This window comes from Crassostrea angulata, chromosome 1 (genome assembly GCF_025612915.1).
Source record: "Crassostrea angulata isolate pt1a10 chromosome 1, ASM2561291v2, whole genome shotgun sequence".
Classification (NCBI taxonomy): Eukaryota; Metazoa; Mollusca; class Bivalvia; order Ostreida; family Ostreidae; genus Magallana; species Magallana angulata.
Window position 1 is genome coordinate 20,230,770 of NC_069111.1, and position 18,961 is coordinate 20,249,730.

The following is an 18,961-nucleotide window of genomic DNA, read 5'->3' on the forward strand; positions in this document are numbered from 1 at the left end:
TAATGCAAACTTGTACATATACATATACTTGCTTTTCACAAACTATTTTCAAAAAGAATAATCTGCTGCTTTACTGGAAGAAAACTCCGCAATACTAGTAATTAATCAACTTGAGCAAATTATGATAGCTGAAATGTTGAATCTGCTAAATATATGCATATTCTATCACACAAAAGATATAATCAAACATATTCATTACCATCAACTGACAGAAGCTGCCTACAATAAATCTAGATTACTACTTACCAATAACCTTGAGTATGGCTTCTTTCAGTAGAACACCCTCACTGTTTTCTGACATACACTGGTAGGTCCCTGTATCTGAACCTTTTTGAACGTCAGTAACCTCTAACACTTTGCTGTTCTCACTTAAGATGTATTTTCCTGAAAATTCGGAACAATTCAATGATAAACATGCATCTATAAAAAAAAATCTGATTTACAGCATTTGTAAAACAATTTGAAATTTCATCAAAGATGTTCATTTGACCATCTTGTACATTTGAGAATAAAAAAGTATCATTTCTTGAATTGGCTTGTTTCTGCCCAAAACTTGCCAAAAACTGTTGTTAACAGATTAAAAAGCAATAGACATGTGGTTCTACAAGTTGTTTTTAATGCAAATTACGTATACAAGATCAGACAATGGCTTTTTAACCACTTGTACCAGCTGTAGAACTGCGCAGCTACAGACTTATTTTAAAGATTTAAAAAAATCTCTTCAACCATTTGTTGAGAAAAACATTGAACCTTGCACATTAATGTAGTACTTTTGCCTCAAATAGGGTACCCTATTTTTATCTGTCGGCATTGGATCTATTAATAGAACAAAAAAGTTCCAGTTTATTCTTAGAATTCCTGTGTCTAAGGAGACACATTGACGTAATATTTTCATCGTAAAAAATAAATGTCAATTCAAAACAAGATGAGTTGAATATGACATACATCTCTATACCAGTTCAAATTAGATTTGTTGTTAGTTCTATCACTGAAAGTTAATTCTTTTTAGAAGTAGGATAGGGGTCCAAATAATTAACTGTCTGTAATTAAAAATATACATAGTTTTCAATGAAATATAACTTAAATGTACCTCCATGGACACAGACAAAAATATCTCGTTCGAATATGGCGTTCCATAATTGTACGTGTGTTTAAGAAGAACTATTGCCCCAAGCAAAACCATGTTCATATGTATAACATTTACAGGTATACTTTCACTTTAAAATATATGTTGGACAGCACATGTGAAATTTTGTTATTTCATAAATCCAATAACAATGAAAATCAAAGTTTTGAAAGTACTCGAAAGCGTTTAGTAAGCTTGTTTCTTAGTCGAGAATACATGCATTAATATTTCGTTTTGGGGCACTACAGATTTCCAATACAAGTGTTACCATTAAAGTTTAAACTTGAAGTTTTTGTCGTAAAGTTTTTGTCAGTCCGATAGAATGCATCTCGGCTTTCTACTGAAATACTCCCCAACATTTTCGAGCGTATCTTGTATTTGATTTATATTTCAAATTGTAATGTAACAATTTTTAAAATCTATATGGCGAATTTCTGAGGAAAGACAAATTTGTTACATCTCAAAAACGAAACAAAAGATCAACAAGTTGTATTTTAGTTGATGGAAAAACGGTATATGGTATTGCAATGTAAACCGACCCTCCGAGTTTTGAACTACCCTTACCAAAGTAAAATTATTGCTGCAACAATGCCGCAATATTGCGGCTATATTGCAGCAACACATTTTTGTTACCAGAAACCAGATTTTGAGACTAGTGAAATGTTGCCGCTAGCTGCAACAACTTCTGGTAACATTTTGGCAATACTGCTGGAGTGTTGCAGCTAGTGGCAATAACTTCTGGCAACATTCTGGCAATACTATTAGAGTTATTTCTGTAAAAAATTATATTAACATGCACCTAGAATATTGCCACTAGCTGCAACGACTTCTGGTAATATTCTGGCTACACTCAGTATCATACTGCCAGAAATAATTTTCGGGTAACATCTACATGACATTGTATTTGATCATTTAAATCATGAACTAATAAATTTATACATAATATATATGATTCGATCTGGCAATACTGCTAGGCATCATATTTGATTTCTGCTTTAATTATAATTTAAGGATCGAGAAGCCGAGCAGTGGAGGGGGGTTACAAAATTGTCAATTAATTATTTAGATATGATTTCAGTTATAACACCTCAAAATTTGCCAGAAGTTTACCACAAACTTTTCTTTTTCCTCTGATTTATTATACTTACCAAGCTTGCAAAAGCTTTAGCAGAATTTAGACTTATAAAATTTTACACATTCAGCACAAGTCTTAAATTGTCAATTATAATTGCATGAATTGCTTTTGTATACATACCCCCCCCCCAAAAAAAAATAATAAGTCGAAAAAATTAAATCTAATTAATATTTTATGATTAAAGTCTTATTCTAAGAAAGTCTCAATTAAAAAAATCCAGTGATATTCCCTTCAATCGCATATAACTGTTATGCATGGATACGATGACTGTTTGAATCACCCCCCCCCCCAACTCATGTTTTACGTGAATACCGACCTGTCTGTTCTTTTGTAACGGTATATTCTTTTTCATTAAGTTAAAATATCAGTCTACTTAGATTTGAGTATTTAAACTGCTCGATGCATGTTGAATATTAAGAATTTCCGTATGCTGTTTGTTTCCACTTTTACTTTCGTTTTAATGTTAAGTTACGCGCGCGCTGATTGGTCGATCAAATCGCTAGCCGCCAATTTTCACATTCGAAGCTGCCATGTTGTCTGCCATCGAGCCTCCTGCCATCACTGGAGATAGTGAAATGAATGAAATACGAGAATTATTTGTAAACAAGGTTAAAAAATACACTGTCAATGGAGTGTTTATCTGTAAAAAAAAAAATCAACGGCTGTATATACGTCCCTGGCTGAACTGAGGACGAATCTGAGTGAACGAATCGAGTGTTGACATCGATCCCCTGCACCATCTGCATGAGCACGTTTTTGAAAAAGTAAGTTTAGCAATAAAAATATATTCATTGAATGGCAGTTTAAACATGTTTGTTATAAGAATATAAACCGAAAGACTGCGATCTACCATTATACCAATGGGGATAAAACACTGTTTAAGAACAATGCACGGATCTAGAATTTTATTGGGGGGGGGGGGGGGGGTTCGACGGTTATTTGAGTTTGTCAGGGGAAAGGGGTCCGAGGCATATTTTTAGTAATTTTATAATGTAATTATGTCTGGACCCCCCCCCCCCTTGAAACTGCTTAAAATCTGAAAACAATTAACAATTTCCTGCTTATATGAAATCCATTTATCTTCCCAGTAGGTCTGCGCAGGATTACACAGACCTGAAGAAAACCATGAAAAAAGCTGCCACCTTACTGATTAAATGAATAGTGAAACTGGCAACCAAAAAAGAATGATGACGTAATTTGTTTAAGATTATGGAGAGGAACATATACACAACAGTGCTGAATTCCAATGTGGATATTGTTGTGAATTCCAATGTGGATATTGTTGTGATATTCTGATAGCTGTTTTTGTGATTGTTTATGTGTGAAATAAGAATGCCCACGATGCTGTCAAAAAAAGGACATTTGGATTGCCTAGGACGAATGCCTTGATCAGTCGTAATACAGCAAGTGGTTGTGCAGGACTTTTGAACTATATGGTTTGAGCTTTGCTTACGGTTCATATCCGTCTGTGCGCGTTGTGTCAATCCGTCTGTGCGCGTTGTGTCAATCAAACTACAATACATGTATTCTGCAGCAATAAATTGTCACTGATTGGCTGAGTACTTTTAGTCAAGTTTCATCAGGATTTGTTCATCATATTTGTGTTTATTGTATTTATGTGTTAAATTTAAAGATTATTAATTTTAACTGGTGTCCTTTATAAGCATGTTGAAATTCCAGTTTGAGGTCTCTAATATTATACATTATATTTTAAATTCAATACTTATTTTGTGCATGTTACATTGAATAATTTAATTTTTTTACTTCTGTAATATTGTGTAGTCACAAACTGTTTTTTATTTTTGAAAGTCCAAATTTAATGTAATGAGAAATGTTAGTCTTGTTGTAACCTTTTTGCATCTTTAAAAAAATAAAACTGTAATGGCAATTAAAGATTTTTTTTTCATTTTGGTTGTAGATTAATATAATATACATGACTGCTTTACTGTATACCTTTATTATTTATAAATATTGCATATATTGTACCATTGATGCCAGAGCACAGAAAATGCATTGAACCAATATTTCTGCAATGTCATTTTTCTTATGCAAATGTATTGCCAGAAAGGTGTTGCAGCAAAATTTTTGCTGTAACACTTTTCTAGCAATATTGCTGCAATCTAAAGTATTGCCAGAAAAGTGTTGTCGGAACAATATGTTGCAGCAAAACTTTTGCGGCAACATCTTTCTGGCAATATTGCCGCAATCTCATTTGCATACGAAAAACGCTACTGCAGCAACATTGCCGCAATGTATTGCCAGAAAGGTGTTGTCGCAACAATTTGTTGCAGCAAAACTTTTGCGGCAACATCCTTCTGGCAATATTGCCGCAATCTCATTTGCATACGAAAAACGCTACTGCAGCAACATTGCCGCAATGTATTGCCAGAATGTTGCTGCAGTATTGCTGCAATAATGCCAGAATGTGTTGCCAGAAGGTCCGTATTTTGGTAAGGGTACAAAACAATGACATGTGGTGATAACGAACAGTGTTCAAATTCAAAAGTCCAAAGGAAAATTACAAAACAGGAGCAGAGCGAACACGGACCTCTTTGAAAAAAAGAGAAGTATAATCAAGTGCCACGGAGGAGTGAGCATCCTCTGCTGACCAGTCACACCCGCTGTGTGCTCTTTGTCGTAATCGGGAAAAACAGAAATGTCCGTATCCAATTAGATGATTAATTATGGTCTGACATTATAAGTATGAAAAGCGTCAGTCAGCATGCGACCCAGTTTGAGATTGTATTTGCTGACAAGGCCGTTGTATCGACCTTAGAACTAACAAAAAGATTACTTCAAACGAGACTGTCGATAGTCCTGTGTTTTATCCACTTTTTTGTCAGTAGCTTGCCTCGCCGCTTAGAAACTGTTCATACTAAAAACATGCCCTTGAGCGTCGAATTAACCGAGAGACAAAAACACCATAGTCAGCATAGGCGTCGGAAGCAAATTGAAAGTGGGGGGGCTAGACTAATCCTCAGAAATATTGAGAAAAAAGTAACTCCCAAAATCATGGAAATCCTAATCCGTGGGGGGGGGGGGGGGGGGGGGGTAGTATACCTATGCTTCAAAAAAAAAAATTACTTACCCATATTTTTTTTCTTCCAAAATCATGAAATTCATAATCCGTGGGGGGGGGGGGGGGGGGGGGGGCTAGTATGCTTCTAAATCTAACTTCTCAATCTTTCAAGGTAAATTTAGGAACAATAATCTTTCCTTCGAGAAAAAGTGGGGGGGCTGAACCCTCTATCATGCTATGTTTCTAATGGTTAGGTATAACTTGGCAAAAAAAGTGGGGGGGGCTAAGCCCCCCCTAGCCCCCCCGGTTCCGACGCCTATGGTCAGGTTATGAAGGTATATTGCTACATGATAAAGAAAACTGATCATAGAAAAATTATAGTCATCACTTTTATCATAAAGTTTTGTTGTTAGGTTACCATCAATTTTCATTTCTAGTAAAATATCCAAAATATGAAACAGATGACTCAGTGGTATCTTTTATATTGTTAAGTTCATTCACACGGGCTCATCACGAAGTTTTTCAACCTTTTACAGAGACGGATCCATCAATATCGGAAAGGGGGAGGGGGGGTCCAATCCGTATATATCAAAAGGTGAAAAAATCAGTACAAGGTAAGTTGGTATGTGTCGATATAAATGTGGATAAAAGTAAATTATAAACAAAATACTTTCACCGGATATTAATGAAATTAATAACAAATTTATTTTAAAATCAAAGGCCTGAAGGGCCACAATGGCGTCGAGTTAAAGTTAATTTGAAGAATTAAAATCTAAATGATTTTGTTAAAAGTCAAAATAATCTCCACTATTACAAAAATGCATATATTTTTTTTTATTTTTTTTATTTATGGTTCTCCTTCAGGCCAGCATTTTTTTATTTTTAGGTTTACAAACCCGCCGCTCGATTTTCTGAGCTTTTAGAAAAAAAATAAATTACAAAAAAGATCTTTTTTTTTCCCCGACAGCAATTTTTTCCTAGTAGGAAAAGTGTATCGTCATTGTTATCACAGAGGCATAAAATCTGCTGTTTTTGTGTCATGATAACCTAAAAATTTCTTACGCATCTTTTTCTCGTGCTACATTCTTCAAAGAAGCTTCTACAAACACTCTGCTGTAAGTTTCATACTTTGAAGTTTTACCGACAGTGTTGACCAGTGGCTAGACGAGATAGTCACACCTCACTGAACATGGCTTCGATAGTTACCTGTGCAGCTGTTTTGAAGTACATCACTGTAAAATGAGTCCCTTTCTTTTTGTGTTGAATTGGCATATGTATTCACTGGCCTTTTTAAAAAAATTTTTTACACACACACACACACAGAGAGAGAGAGAGAGAGAGAGAGAGAGAGAGAGAGAGATGTATGAGAGATATTATAAATTTCTGCAGTTACTCTTCTCATGAAAACATTTTAAAGTGACCTGCCTAGTGAATTAAAAAAATCATATTATTGTTTGTGCATTTTCCGTTATTTTCAATTAAAATTTACCTTTACATAATTAATTGCATAGTTGTACTTTGTACATGGAAATTCAACAGGATAAAATACATGCACACATATAGATGCAGTGATTTTATAGAGTCTGTTCACATTCACGATGTTATTTTTGAGTTTTCTCACATATAAACACCCAAACCAATTTTGTAAATAAAATGTGAGAGATCAATGAAGTTGGAATATTTTTTAACTGCAGAAAACATGAAAGTAATAAATATTTTGTGTATAAATAATTATATACTAGTATCATACAGTAGAAAACATTATGACTTTATGTACATAAAATTTAGGGGTTTTTTTTTTAAATGAAATGTTGACATGTCCGACAATAGTCTGAATAGTAACTTTGAATCTTGGGCTAGTAACTTTGTGGCCAAATTTTGTAATTGCACACCCCTGACATTGCTATATGTACATGTAATATCAAAGCTGTATGTCTAATATTCTATTGTACTATTTCAGTGATATGTTACACAGATGACATACTTTTCACTTCCTACACTTGATGCAGTTACACACCACTATCATGAAGTTGTAATTCACTATATTATTAGAATAAAGATGATGTCATAAAAGTTTTTTTTCTCCTACAGAACTTTACAATTTTGTGGTTCGTAAACCTAAAAATAAAAAAATTGTAGGTCAAAAGATATTTTTATTTTTTTTTATTTCCTCCTCCTACGGAACTTTATCATTTTGTTGTTTGTAAACCTAAAAATAAAAAAAAATGCTGGCCTCATTTATCAAATGCATGCTAAGGTACTGTAGATTAAAATAAAATCCTGAAAACAAAGTATGATTTTGTAACTCTTAGTAATGAGTGTACTTAACATGAGACCAACTTTTCTTGTTGTTTGCTGGAGATTAATTTTATAAAAATTGAGTTGGGCGGTCAATTTAACAAAAATGAAATTTAATATAGATTTTACGCAGTCAACTAAAATAATAGAAATATTAAAATTAAGTGTGATTTTTTTTTCATATTTTCAAAAATCAATCTGATTTGGTTATTGACCATTCATGTAAAAATTGGTATCAACTATACTTACTTTTTAAAAACAAATATAAAGACAAATACATTAGTCAACTTTCAAAAATAAAAAAAAATTATGTTTTTATCACATAACTAATTAAATTACAATTCAATACAAATTAACTCACCTAATTCTTAAAAAAATTTGAATGTTAATTGAAAATCTAAGTTTAGAAATATCTTAGGAGTTATAATTTTTAAAGATTTTTTTCCTCTTTTCATATAGAATTAAATATTTAAATTATGATTGTGTTTAATTCTATATATTGTAATTTGTATACTGCTGATAAACACACTGTCTCTTATTATCAATTTGATTTAAAATTCACATGGGTCCAAATGACACGGGCCGAAAAGATCAGAGGTAGATAAAAGAAAGCACCCATTCACGTTGTTTACATAGTGAAAGTAGTTCACTAGTTCGTTTAAAATTACTTTTTGTTGTACATATACTTATCGCTCAATGTAGGAAGTTTTGTTTCTAAAAGTTCAAACTTTTGTGCATTGTCAATATTCGATATCGATACAAAATAATCTGTTTTGCAGGCTGGTATATTTCATAACCAAATTGAGTATGTAGGTCTAACTATCGCATGTGTCTCCGTGCAAGTGTATTCGTCCGCTGAACTGCTGAAACCCAAACATATATTGTTTACAATAAAATATGAACATTTTTAAAGACATCAACCATTTCGTATCTGCCAACTCGTTTTGTTGACGTACGGTTCTGCTCGAAGTTGAAGTATGTCATCTGTTTTTCTTCAAACACGTAAGAAAACTTTGCACTCATTTGAGTTGTTTGGCTCCTTAAAAATTTGCAAACTTCCGGACGTACGATCCCTAGATGGCTTTCGAGCTTCGCTCGACGCCATAAAAAACAATTTTTTCAATATTTGACCAAAAAATATATCTTAAAATTTTCTGGAAAGGTGAAAATCATAAAAGCCCCTACGCTGTTAGGTAGCGATTTTGGAAAAGAAGACTTTCATAAAACTACATGTATACCTGATTTATTGTTTATTTCGATTGGAAGTACGTCATAATATGAAGGTGTCCAATACCAACTTTACCTTTTATTCGTAACCCCCCCCCCGATTTTTAAAACATTTTCTGTGGGTAAATAAGTTTTGGTTTTGGTAAAGAGTTTGATAACTTGCAGCGTTAATCAATAAGTCTCCAGTTAACCCTTTTTTGTGGTATACACAAGGTATATTTTATTGTATAGAAGTGGTAGATATAATAGGTTGAAAAACTTCGTGGTTCATTTGGATATATCGATTTGACGTGGGTATTAAAGTAACAATTGTTCAGGCAACAGCGAGTGATTTATTTTTTTCACGTACAAGTTTTTTAATAAATTCTGCTTCATATAAATACCAAAATAGGTCTGCTAACAATGGGGTGCAAAATTTTTAGCACATATGTAATTCTGTGCACAAAATCTATATCAAAGGCGGATATCTAACACAGTAAAATCGACATCAATCGAATATTGTGCGGGGTTTAAACACAGTTAGCCCAAAAATAATACACTCTTAGAGTGCCGATTTCAGCACAATTTGCCAAACCGTATTCTCTCAGGTCTGAAACTATTCTCCTTTAAAAAAAAATTTCGATAACACCTTTTTAATTTTTCAATGGTAATACCATGTTAGGAAAAGAAAAACATTCAAACATTCACGCACGTTTATCTGAGAGAGAAAAAACCCCGAAACTTATGTTTTGATAGCAAATGGTATATTTTAAATATATGATTAAGTTACATTTAAAGATTTTGATTTTAAAATTTTAATATAACACTAGCGAAAAAAATCAACATTCTAGTGTATGACAAGTCAATTAACACCCTCGGTTTCTTGGAATACCAATAAATGTGTTTAAACTTTATCTCTACGAAATTATTTGAAATAATTAATAGCATATTTATACATAATATTTCTAATGTTTACTAATCTAACAAGTGTTTGAACTCAAATTGTGTCGAGTACAAGAGTGCATTTAAAATCAATCCAATCATCTTTCAAGTCGGATTTACATAAAAAAATTTAGCGGGAATCCAATATCCTGCAAGTAAACCAACTTCGTTGTGCTATATAAAAAAAAGCCATCTGTACAATAACCACCATTAATTGCATTTTGTAAAAAATGTAGGAGGGTAACGGTAGCGTCTGCAACTGACAATCACACAATAATATAGTTTAGTTTAAAATTCATATTTAGGATACTGCACATGACATTTAGTATGTATCATCGGGTTTGCATATTTTCCTCACTTAATCACCTTTACTAGTATTTCATAAAGAACCTAATTTTAATGCATATTTCATTTTATTACGGTCTGTGCTACAATATTTCTTTTCTCGAATTTTTTTTTCAAAGAACTGCTGACCCAGTAAATGAGTTAACTGTTGTCGTTAAATATGTCGTAACATTGTTCAACTTTGGATCAAACCTCAGTAAAATGCTTGCTGCATTAAAAAGTACAATCGCTATATTAGTTTGAATATAGATAATTTATCATACTCGTTGCAAATCTCAAACTGGCCCAGCTTTTAGTACTCTCAGTAATTTAATTCATCATAAGAAGCGCTTTCACAAAGCTTCCGGATTGCGGAATAGCCTTGGTAACATGACATAAAGCGTTGAGCGAATACATTACCGCTATAAAAATGAAAAATAATAAATAAGCAACCTCCATCTATCACGAGATCCACTCCATTCTTTTTCCATATTGGAAGAGTTGGTGGTTCCTCATTCGGTAAGGACTCGGCCTCACAGCGAAACGTGGCTTTTTTCTCCACTAGTACCACCAGGTCACGCATCTGATTGACTCCGGTCAGAATGGGAGCAGCTGTATAAATCACAAATAAACTGAGATACATGAACTATAATGAAGCAGTTTTTGTGAATTGTAAAAAAAAAAACCAATGCCCTAATTACATGCACTATGCAATCCCACAGCCAATATGTGGTTTATAATAAGAATATCTCATACCGACGAATGCAAGTAAAGAATATAGTGAAGGTTTAACTTCTGATGTGACCTTTGATTACAGTGGATCATTAGAATTTTTGTGGCATAGATTCCGTGGATTACAAGGGTTCTCCTTGCCCACGATTAACATATAATCATAAAATGATCAGGACTAAAAACTTACATGTAACATTAAAAAAGACTCTTTGTGGGCCAGACTCTACTTTCCCCTTTCCTTTGCAGATGTAAAATCCTTCATATTCTGGCTTTGCTTGCAAGATGGTCAGCACTCTACCAAAGTCACTGATTGCATATTTGCCATCTGTATCCTTAATGACCTCTTTTGTTGGGGATATCCATTCCACATCTGGGGCCGGACTGCAGAAAAAAAAATAATATGAATTGAAACCCTTTTATTAAATAAAAAGAGTTGTTTTATTATAATTAACTCAGTTGGTGTACTAGTGGATATCTTGTACTTGTGCGTAGTTTACAAGTTGGTTTCATATTTTCAACACAGTTTTACAATATATACTTATTTAGAATCTTATTAATAAACGAGTAAATTTGTAATCAACATCTCTGGCATACACATACTTGATTAACATAACTCACGCACTTTCTCACAACAAGAAAATTACAACGACTGAAGAGTACTCACAATCCAGAAAACATGCACCTCAGTACACCCTTCCCTCCATACATGGCTTTGCCATTCTCCTTAAACACTGAGATGGGCTCTCTTTCTGGAACTGTTGAAACGGCTAAAAGATGCAGAAAAAAGTTAGACATGGCTCGTGTAAATATGTATACATTTTTAACAATGTGGTTGAAACACCCTCCATAAGTTAATTCTATTACATTACTCACAAAACACAAACGAACAAAATCCTATAAATTGATGATACAAGTATATCATTTGGTTTGACTGTAATGTCGATTAACGAATACTTTGACATATTACTAGAGGGCTCATTCTTTGTCTGTACTTACGATCAATTCTTAGAGTTGTTTCACTGCCCAGGACCAACATCTTCCTCTGCTCCTGCCACACCCCACACCTGTACTGTAAACTAATCCAGTCATTGGTGTTCGTCCACATGAAATGGAGATCGCCTGCCAAGGAAATTATAATAATTACACTTTTTTATTCTTTATTTTCAAACTCTTGTACAAACTCTTTCTATCTTTAATTAATGAAGGTTGACAATTTTATTGAAAGCAGTTAATTATAAACGGGTTTTATTCACACATGGTACATGTGTTCTAGAGAAAATTTAAATGGCCTGGTCATTAACAAACCATGAAGCTGTGTTTAAAATGGGATAAGTTAATTTTGAAATTTAAACTTGATCGTGGACATTGAGGTTGAAGAGTTGCCAATACATAAATGCAATATGTAAAAAGAGGCCTACTTATTTGGACATCATACCGGGTGATCCAAAATATCTGAAGCTGTTTTTAATTCCCATTAAAGCTTAAAAGAATAAATTTAAATTTAGTGAAACGTATCGTATTAATGTACAAAGAGTACAGTTTTACACTATGTAGGTTAAGTGCCCTTTGTATACTTTACATAACAGAGCTGGGAAATTAAATATAAACATCAAAATAGCAAAATTACGTCCTATGGTTTACTTGACGTTTTTCGTTTTGCAGGTACAAAAATATAGTGTTTATGACAATTTGCCATCGCATCACTTCTGTTTGGATCCTCTCCACATTTCTTTCATTTAGCAGCTCTAATATTTGAATATTTGAGATTTTAAGGTTTTAATTAATAACTTGATCATTTAATAACATTAAATGAAAGATCTCCATTCCAGATTTACACCAGGGTTAGGAGTAATGCAGCAGTAAGTCACCATCTGGGCTAAATTCTACAACAGGAATGGTACTCTCTTTAGATTTGTTTCAAACCTCACAACCATTTTGATGTTTTAGGGTACATTTTTCATGTTTTTATCTACTATCATTCAAAATTATGTTATTTTTTATATCATTGAATACACTTCTTGCTAACATATACAGCTTTTTTCAGAAGATCAGTTAGAGAATCTGGACAAAACAGAGATCTTGATTTTCCGAGTTGTTCTTCTTTCAATATATGAGCTAAGTTTTTATATGTCTGCAAAAATCAGTTCATCATAAAACGGATTACAGTTTAAGGTGAACGAATCTCAAAGTACAGTATCTCGATTTTCTAGCCAGTTGGTAAAGATGGGACACTAAAAAATATAATTTCATAACGTCTTTGCTTTTATTTCAAGTAGATTTTTTCAGAAGAGTAAAAATAATAAAACAAAAAATTAGCCGCTGGAGATTAGAGTAATATCTTATTTAACAGTGTATCTCATCGGTTTAGAGTTTTATGAAGTTTTAAAATAGTATCAGAATTTATGTTTCATCCTGTACCTTTTAAAGATGCATCAACTGAGCAATTCTCATATTCTTAGTCTTAATGAAACAAAGATATCAAAATTGTAAAATGACCAATAAATTATTATAAAAATTGAAAGGCCACTGTAACCTTGATATGAGGATATGTAGATTTAAGGATACTTGCATAGTAATATCACAAAACGTGCATTGCATTTCTTTATGAAAAGATTTTAAAACAGTTTCCCTATATAAAATTCTATGTTGAAATATGAATCCCTTTTGGGGCCAAAATATTGGCCTGGGAGGTCACGGTGATACAGTTTAGAATCTACACTATCCGGGGATTCTTGCATCGTAGTTTCACAAATTGTAGTATTGTTTTTCTTGAGAAGAATATTTTAAGACTTTTCATGTGGAACTTTGAATTCCTTTTGTGGGTCCAGAATTAGTGCGGGGGTCATGGGTTTAAGAATTTAGAATTTTTATTATACATACATGTCAATATACATCTCAATATACATCTCAATATACATGTAAATATTGGCCCTTCAGATGCAGTCGTTCTTGAGAATAAGGTTTTTTTAAACACACAACCTATTTTCAAGGTTTCATGATTATTTCTTTTTTGATTTCATGATTATCTCCCTTTTGAATGGGGTTTGATCCTTTATTTTTTTTTAATTTAGAAGCTCCTTTCCATAAGAATGCTTTGTACAAAATTTGGTTAACTTTGGGTTAGTAGTTCTTTAGAAGAAGTCAAAAATGTAAAACGTTTACCGACAAACAAACAGACGAAGGACAATAGGTGATCAGAAGTCTTTGGTACATGTGAGCTAGAATGAAAAGCTGCAGATGGCAAACGCATCAGCATTGCAAGAATAAGTAGTCCACCGTGTTACCTCAACGTATGTGCTAAAACGTGGAACAGAAAACGGAACAGAAAGCGGAACGGAAAGTTGAAAATATTATATTAATAACTTGAAAAGAAAATGACTTTGACACCAAGTGTTAACATAAAATGAATCGTTATCAATACAAGCTCTTATATTGATTTCCTATGTATTACATCGTTGCTAATTAACAGCGTTGTACAGTTGATTAACGCATATGATCTCTAAGTCAACGTTGTTCAAAAACAGCTCGGAAATTAGCAATTTTTACTCTCTTGGATAATTTTTTTCCCAGAATGTCCTTACTTCAAAAATGCGTACAAAGAAATATACTAGTATGCAGATTTCAAATATGAAATTTTGGACCGTGTTCACGTTTCTATTCAAAGTAATCCTAAAAAGTTTCTTGGCAACCTCCCTTTGGGTCTTATTTAAGTATTTATTTAAGTACAATAACGTCGAGCGAAATATTTTCGAAGACTTCATTAACAAACTTCAAACCAATGGCAACTGTCAATATTGGATGACTAGACAAAGTAGCAGAAAATATGCATGGAATCGTTCTAAAAACAGCATGGAAAAATATGAAGCAATCATCCTCTAAACGTCTTTGTACACTAGCATTCCATAACAGGACCGCAATCAACATCTTAGACATGTGCGAGTTGTGGAAAGATTACTACTCAGGTTCTGCAGAAGAACACTAACAATCAACGAAATTCGATGAATCGTTTAAACATCATAACGGCCAACTTGATTTCAACCTTGATCATAAGCTTAAAACAACAAATTCAAAAATTTCAATATCACCTGAAGAAATTCACCGACAAATCAAACAAAAGGCCCATGGGGCCACATTGCTCACCTGAGCAACAATGGCTTTATATGGGTGTTTAAAGGACATTGTCCCATATGGCCCCTCGGTAGAAAAACCAAAACAGAATACCATAAAATGAACTGTATCCAAATTTCACACTTATTTGCCTACACTTAATCAATGACATTATACCCTATAGATATAAAACTAAATTTTGGTAGGGGTACACTCTTAACTTCCAATTCCCTTTATTTTAATTCTGCCTCCTCACTTTATAAAACAATTAAATTATATATGAGCTTATGCATATAGGTACATATTCATCTTCAACTACATTGTACTACCTAGTTATTGTATTTTATTAAAAAAAAATTCCTATATGTGAAAGAGGAAAATTGTACCTTAAGGTGCTCAAATTAAAAACAGTCAAAAATTTAATTGGTCTTCCACATTATAAACGATTGTGAACTCGTGCTACGTTTTATAATCTTACTCACTTGATCGATAAATACAATCGAAAGAAAAATGTTGTCATGTGATATGTTAAAGAGCTATAACATGTATAATCAATGCATAGGCGTCAGAACTGGGTGGAGGGGGTTCTCCCCCCCCCCCCCCGAATTTTTTTTGCAAAGTTAGACATAGCCATACTGAAAATTCTTTTTTTTTTTTTGCTTGTCAAGATTTCTGATAAGGTCTACCCCCCCCCCCCACCTCAATGAGCCTCAGACTGCAACGTATTGACAGGCATATCGCTCTATTTTACTAAGGCCCACACTTTATTTTTCATTTTTATTAAAGATCAACGTTAACAAATGGCTACAAATCAAGATGATTTTCCGCTGTAATTTTTTCTTAAGAATAGCGATAATAGATTTTTCCCCGTAACAGTAATGGTTTAAACTGTTTTAAAGAGGTCGTTTTAATTTAATTGTGTCTGGAAAACCATCAAAGTTGGTTTAGATTCATCTTATAAGGAAAGGGCCTCAAAAAGTTGTTATAGCATATCATCCTTTTAATTTTTCTGTACAAGTATTTAACGTTTAGTGAGATATTTCTAGTGATAAATCAAAATTTCAGCGTCAATCGTAGAATTATAAGCAAGATACAGAACTCACAATTCTGCTTGGTTTGAGTCAATTTCTTGTTCACAAGAGTTAATTACATTCAACTTAAGATCTTTAAACTTGGTATTTCCTATTCAGAATGAACAAAAGCATGGCCTCAGTTCTGTGAGCAAGCTCTTTATATTGCTTATAATTCGAAACTTGACACAGCTGAAAATGATAATTAAGAGAAAATTGTAATTAAACAATTAAAACAGAAGAAACATGCACTAAAACTAAGAAAGAGCACAATTTATTTTTCATAATATACATGAACTTGAACTTGAACTTTATTTATTTTTACAACGATTGATAAGCAAGTTCTACAACTTATATTAATATCTCTCGTTGGCACGGATGTAAGCGCGAGGGGGTCATTGGTGTGGGAAGAAGCTGGAGTACCCGGAGAGAACCCACGTGTCCTATACATATAATATACATATACCTATATATTTCTAGCAGCAAAAACAATCTCTGTTTAGACTGAAAATGCAGAGCATCTTAACAAAACACGTTGCATTATAATCAACCATAACGTAGAGATCGTACGGAATTACCAATAGAATGTATAGTAATTATAATATAATATGTTGTTAGTGCATCAGATTATGCTAATTTTGCGCAGTTAAATATTAACTGTCTGATTTACCGAAGTCTATATTTGATTCGATACGTAAAAATTCCAAAATACAGGCAATATTTCTTCGCAAGTTAAAAAGCATAAACGAAATTCAAAACAACGTAAAACCACCGTCATGAGTGAAAAGGTCAACGCATCGAAAGATTGAACCTCAATTGACTTCACGAAATTGGCACAAATATATTTAGCATGTTTAAAGTATCCCTTCGCATGTAAACTATTGCACAACAAGCAAAATCATCTTTGTCAGTTTGACCCGTTTGCCATGCGTCAACATTCAAATTTGGCTGCCTTACACAATGAACTTTCGTTTTCGATATGGAATACCGAACCCAAAGTTATAAACTGATTGACAGCGATTATCTCTTTATTTATATTTTCGTTAATTACTCAAAATTGAAACAGAGTTCGCCAATAATTTTTTCAATTTATATTTTCCTTTCTATAAGGATTATTTCTGCAAAATTACGTTGAATTTGACTCAATAGTTCTTGAGAAGAAGATTTTTTAAAATGCACCCCCCTTTTTCTACAGTTTCGAGGTTTCCTCCGTTTTAAATAAAGATCGGTATTTCATTTCTGCAATTTATATTTATCTTTCTATAGGGATGCTTTATGCCAAATTTCGTTGAAATTGGCGAAGTGGTTTTAGAGAAGAAGTTCAAAATGTGAAAAGTTTACAGACGGATGGACGGACAGACAGACGGACGACGGACAAAAGGTGATCAGAAAAGCTCACTTGAGCTTTCAGCTCAAGTGAGCTAAAAATTCAGAGCCTGATTTTCATACAAACGAACATATTACCTTTTGTTATTGGTAACATTGTGGAAGAATTGTGTATTTTGTTCAATTCCATATTAAGACATACACATGTTCCCCAAACGTTCAAAAGTGGTAAAGTAATATCACTTTTTAAAGGTAAAAACAAAGATGTAAGAAAATCTGTCAACTATAGAGGTGTAACACCTACATTTGCATTGAGCAAATTGTTTGAAAAGGTAAATTAAAGGTAAATTTGTCTCATATTGAAAATAACTTGCTGGATAGTGTTTTCCACTTATACAATTTGGAATGAATTAATCATGGTGCTACCCCTGCTTGTTATGTTTTAAAAGAAACCATTGGTTATCATTCTGGTACGAAAGGGCTTTCGAATGAATTTGGCCTTACATGTATGCCATTTGAATAAATTGCATGATCTCGAAATTAATTAATACAATACTGTAGCAAATTCTCAAATACTGGTATTATGATAGCAAAAGTCTTTTGCTAGAGTCATTCTGAACTCTTTAAAATTTCTTAATGCGTTGGTCAAAGAAGTGTACTTATTGCTTTTTTGTTTCTTGTTTATATTGATGACTTATTGTATGACTAATACAATATAATAGTAATGGAGAGTTGCTAGGAAACATACACATTGCAGTGATTCTGTTTGCGGATAAAAATACACTCATTAGTAGCTCGCATCGATTTTTCAGAGAATCACTGAATGCGGAGGCATCTTATAATTACAAATGGAAACTTCACTAGAACCCGAGTAAAATTCTTTTATTGTATTTGATAAATTCTTGAATCTTAATACACTTCTTACCGCGGCCTGTGATCACTAAAAGGCTACATATAAAATGTCGTCTTCTATATATTTCTTGGCAGATTGGTTAAAGCAGAGAAAAACAACTGTTTAAAACAAAATATTCGTGTTTTTTTTTTTATTTTCCGAAAACATTCACTGCAAATTGCAGGTAATTCATCTATGGTGAATTGTTAAAGAAGATCCAGGGTTGAGAACCATGTTTTATCGTCTTATTCAAATCTTATTGCAAGACACCGAAATTTTAGGTAGCTCACGGGTTTACCTGCTTGTGAGAAAACCTACCTCGAAAATTTGTCCACATGATCCATAGGTTTTATAGTTTTATTTCTAAAATTAATTTAAGATTCGTCTGCGCGGTAATAATGTTATCGTGTTTCAAATACAGTGTCATTAATAAAATCCAGCAACGCTATTTCAATGAAATATATAGTAAAATGCATATTTTAACTGAGAAACGCATTACAAAACTATGCTCCAAACTTTTAAACGATTCAGACGAAATTAATCATACTCAACACAAAAACAGAGGAGATAATTATGAATCAATTCATAAAAAAATATTAGTATGTGTTCTCGGCCAATTTTTGGTTAAAAAAACTTTAAAGATTTAAAAGATTTCTCAAAACCTTATATTTTCATTACGACGTTAGCCTTACGTCATCATTTCCTTACTTCTTAGAACAGCAAAATTGAAATGCATTTATTGACAAGACTAGCTGTTTAACACATTTTAGAACATGTAAATGCT

At 32.9% G+C, this 18,961-nt stretch overlaps 1 protein-coding gene across 1 annotated transcript in view; it reads right to left on the reverse strand.

Annotated features, from left to right (window-relative positions):
• The window catches only part of LOC128165051 (neurofascin-like), a 28,570-nt gene that overhangs the window by 1,281 nt on the left and 8,328 nt on the right, over window positions 1–18,961 (reverse strand). The window contains exons 5-9 of the mRNA XM_052829251.1: window positions 11,779–11,901; window positions 11,447–11,549; window positions 10,970–11,163; window positions 10,504–10,662; window positions 247–384 (exon numbers count right to left, since the gene is read on the reverse strand). Of these exons, the coding sequence (XP_052685211.1) occupies window positions 247–384; window positions 10,504–10,662; window positions 10,970–11,163; window positions 11,447–11,549; window positions 11,779–11,901 (717 nt within the window). The remainder of the gene's footprint in view (window positions 1–246; window positions 385–10,503; window positions 10,663–10,969; window positions 11,164–11,446; window positions 11,550–11,778; window positions 11,902–18,961) is intronic.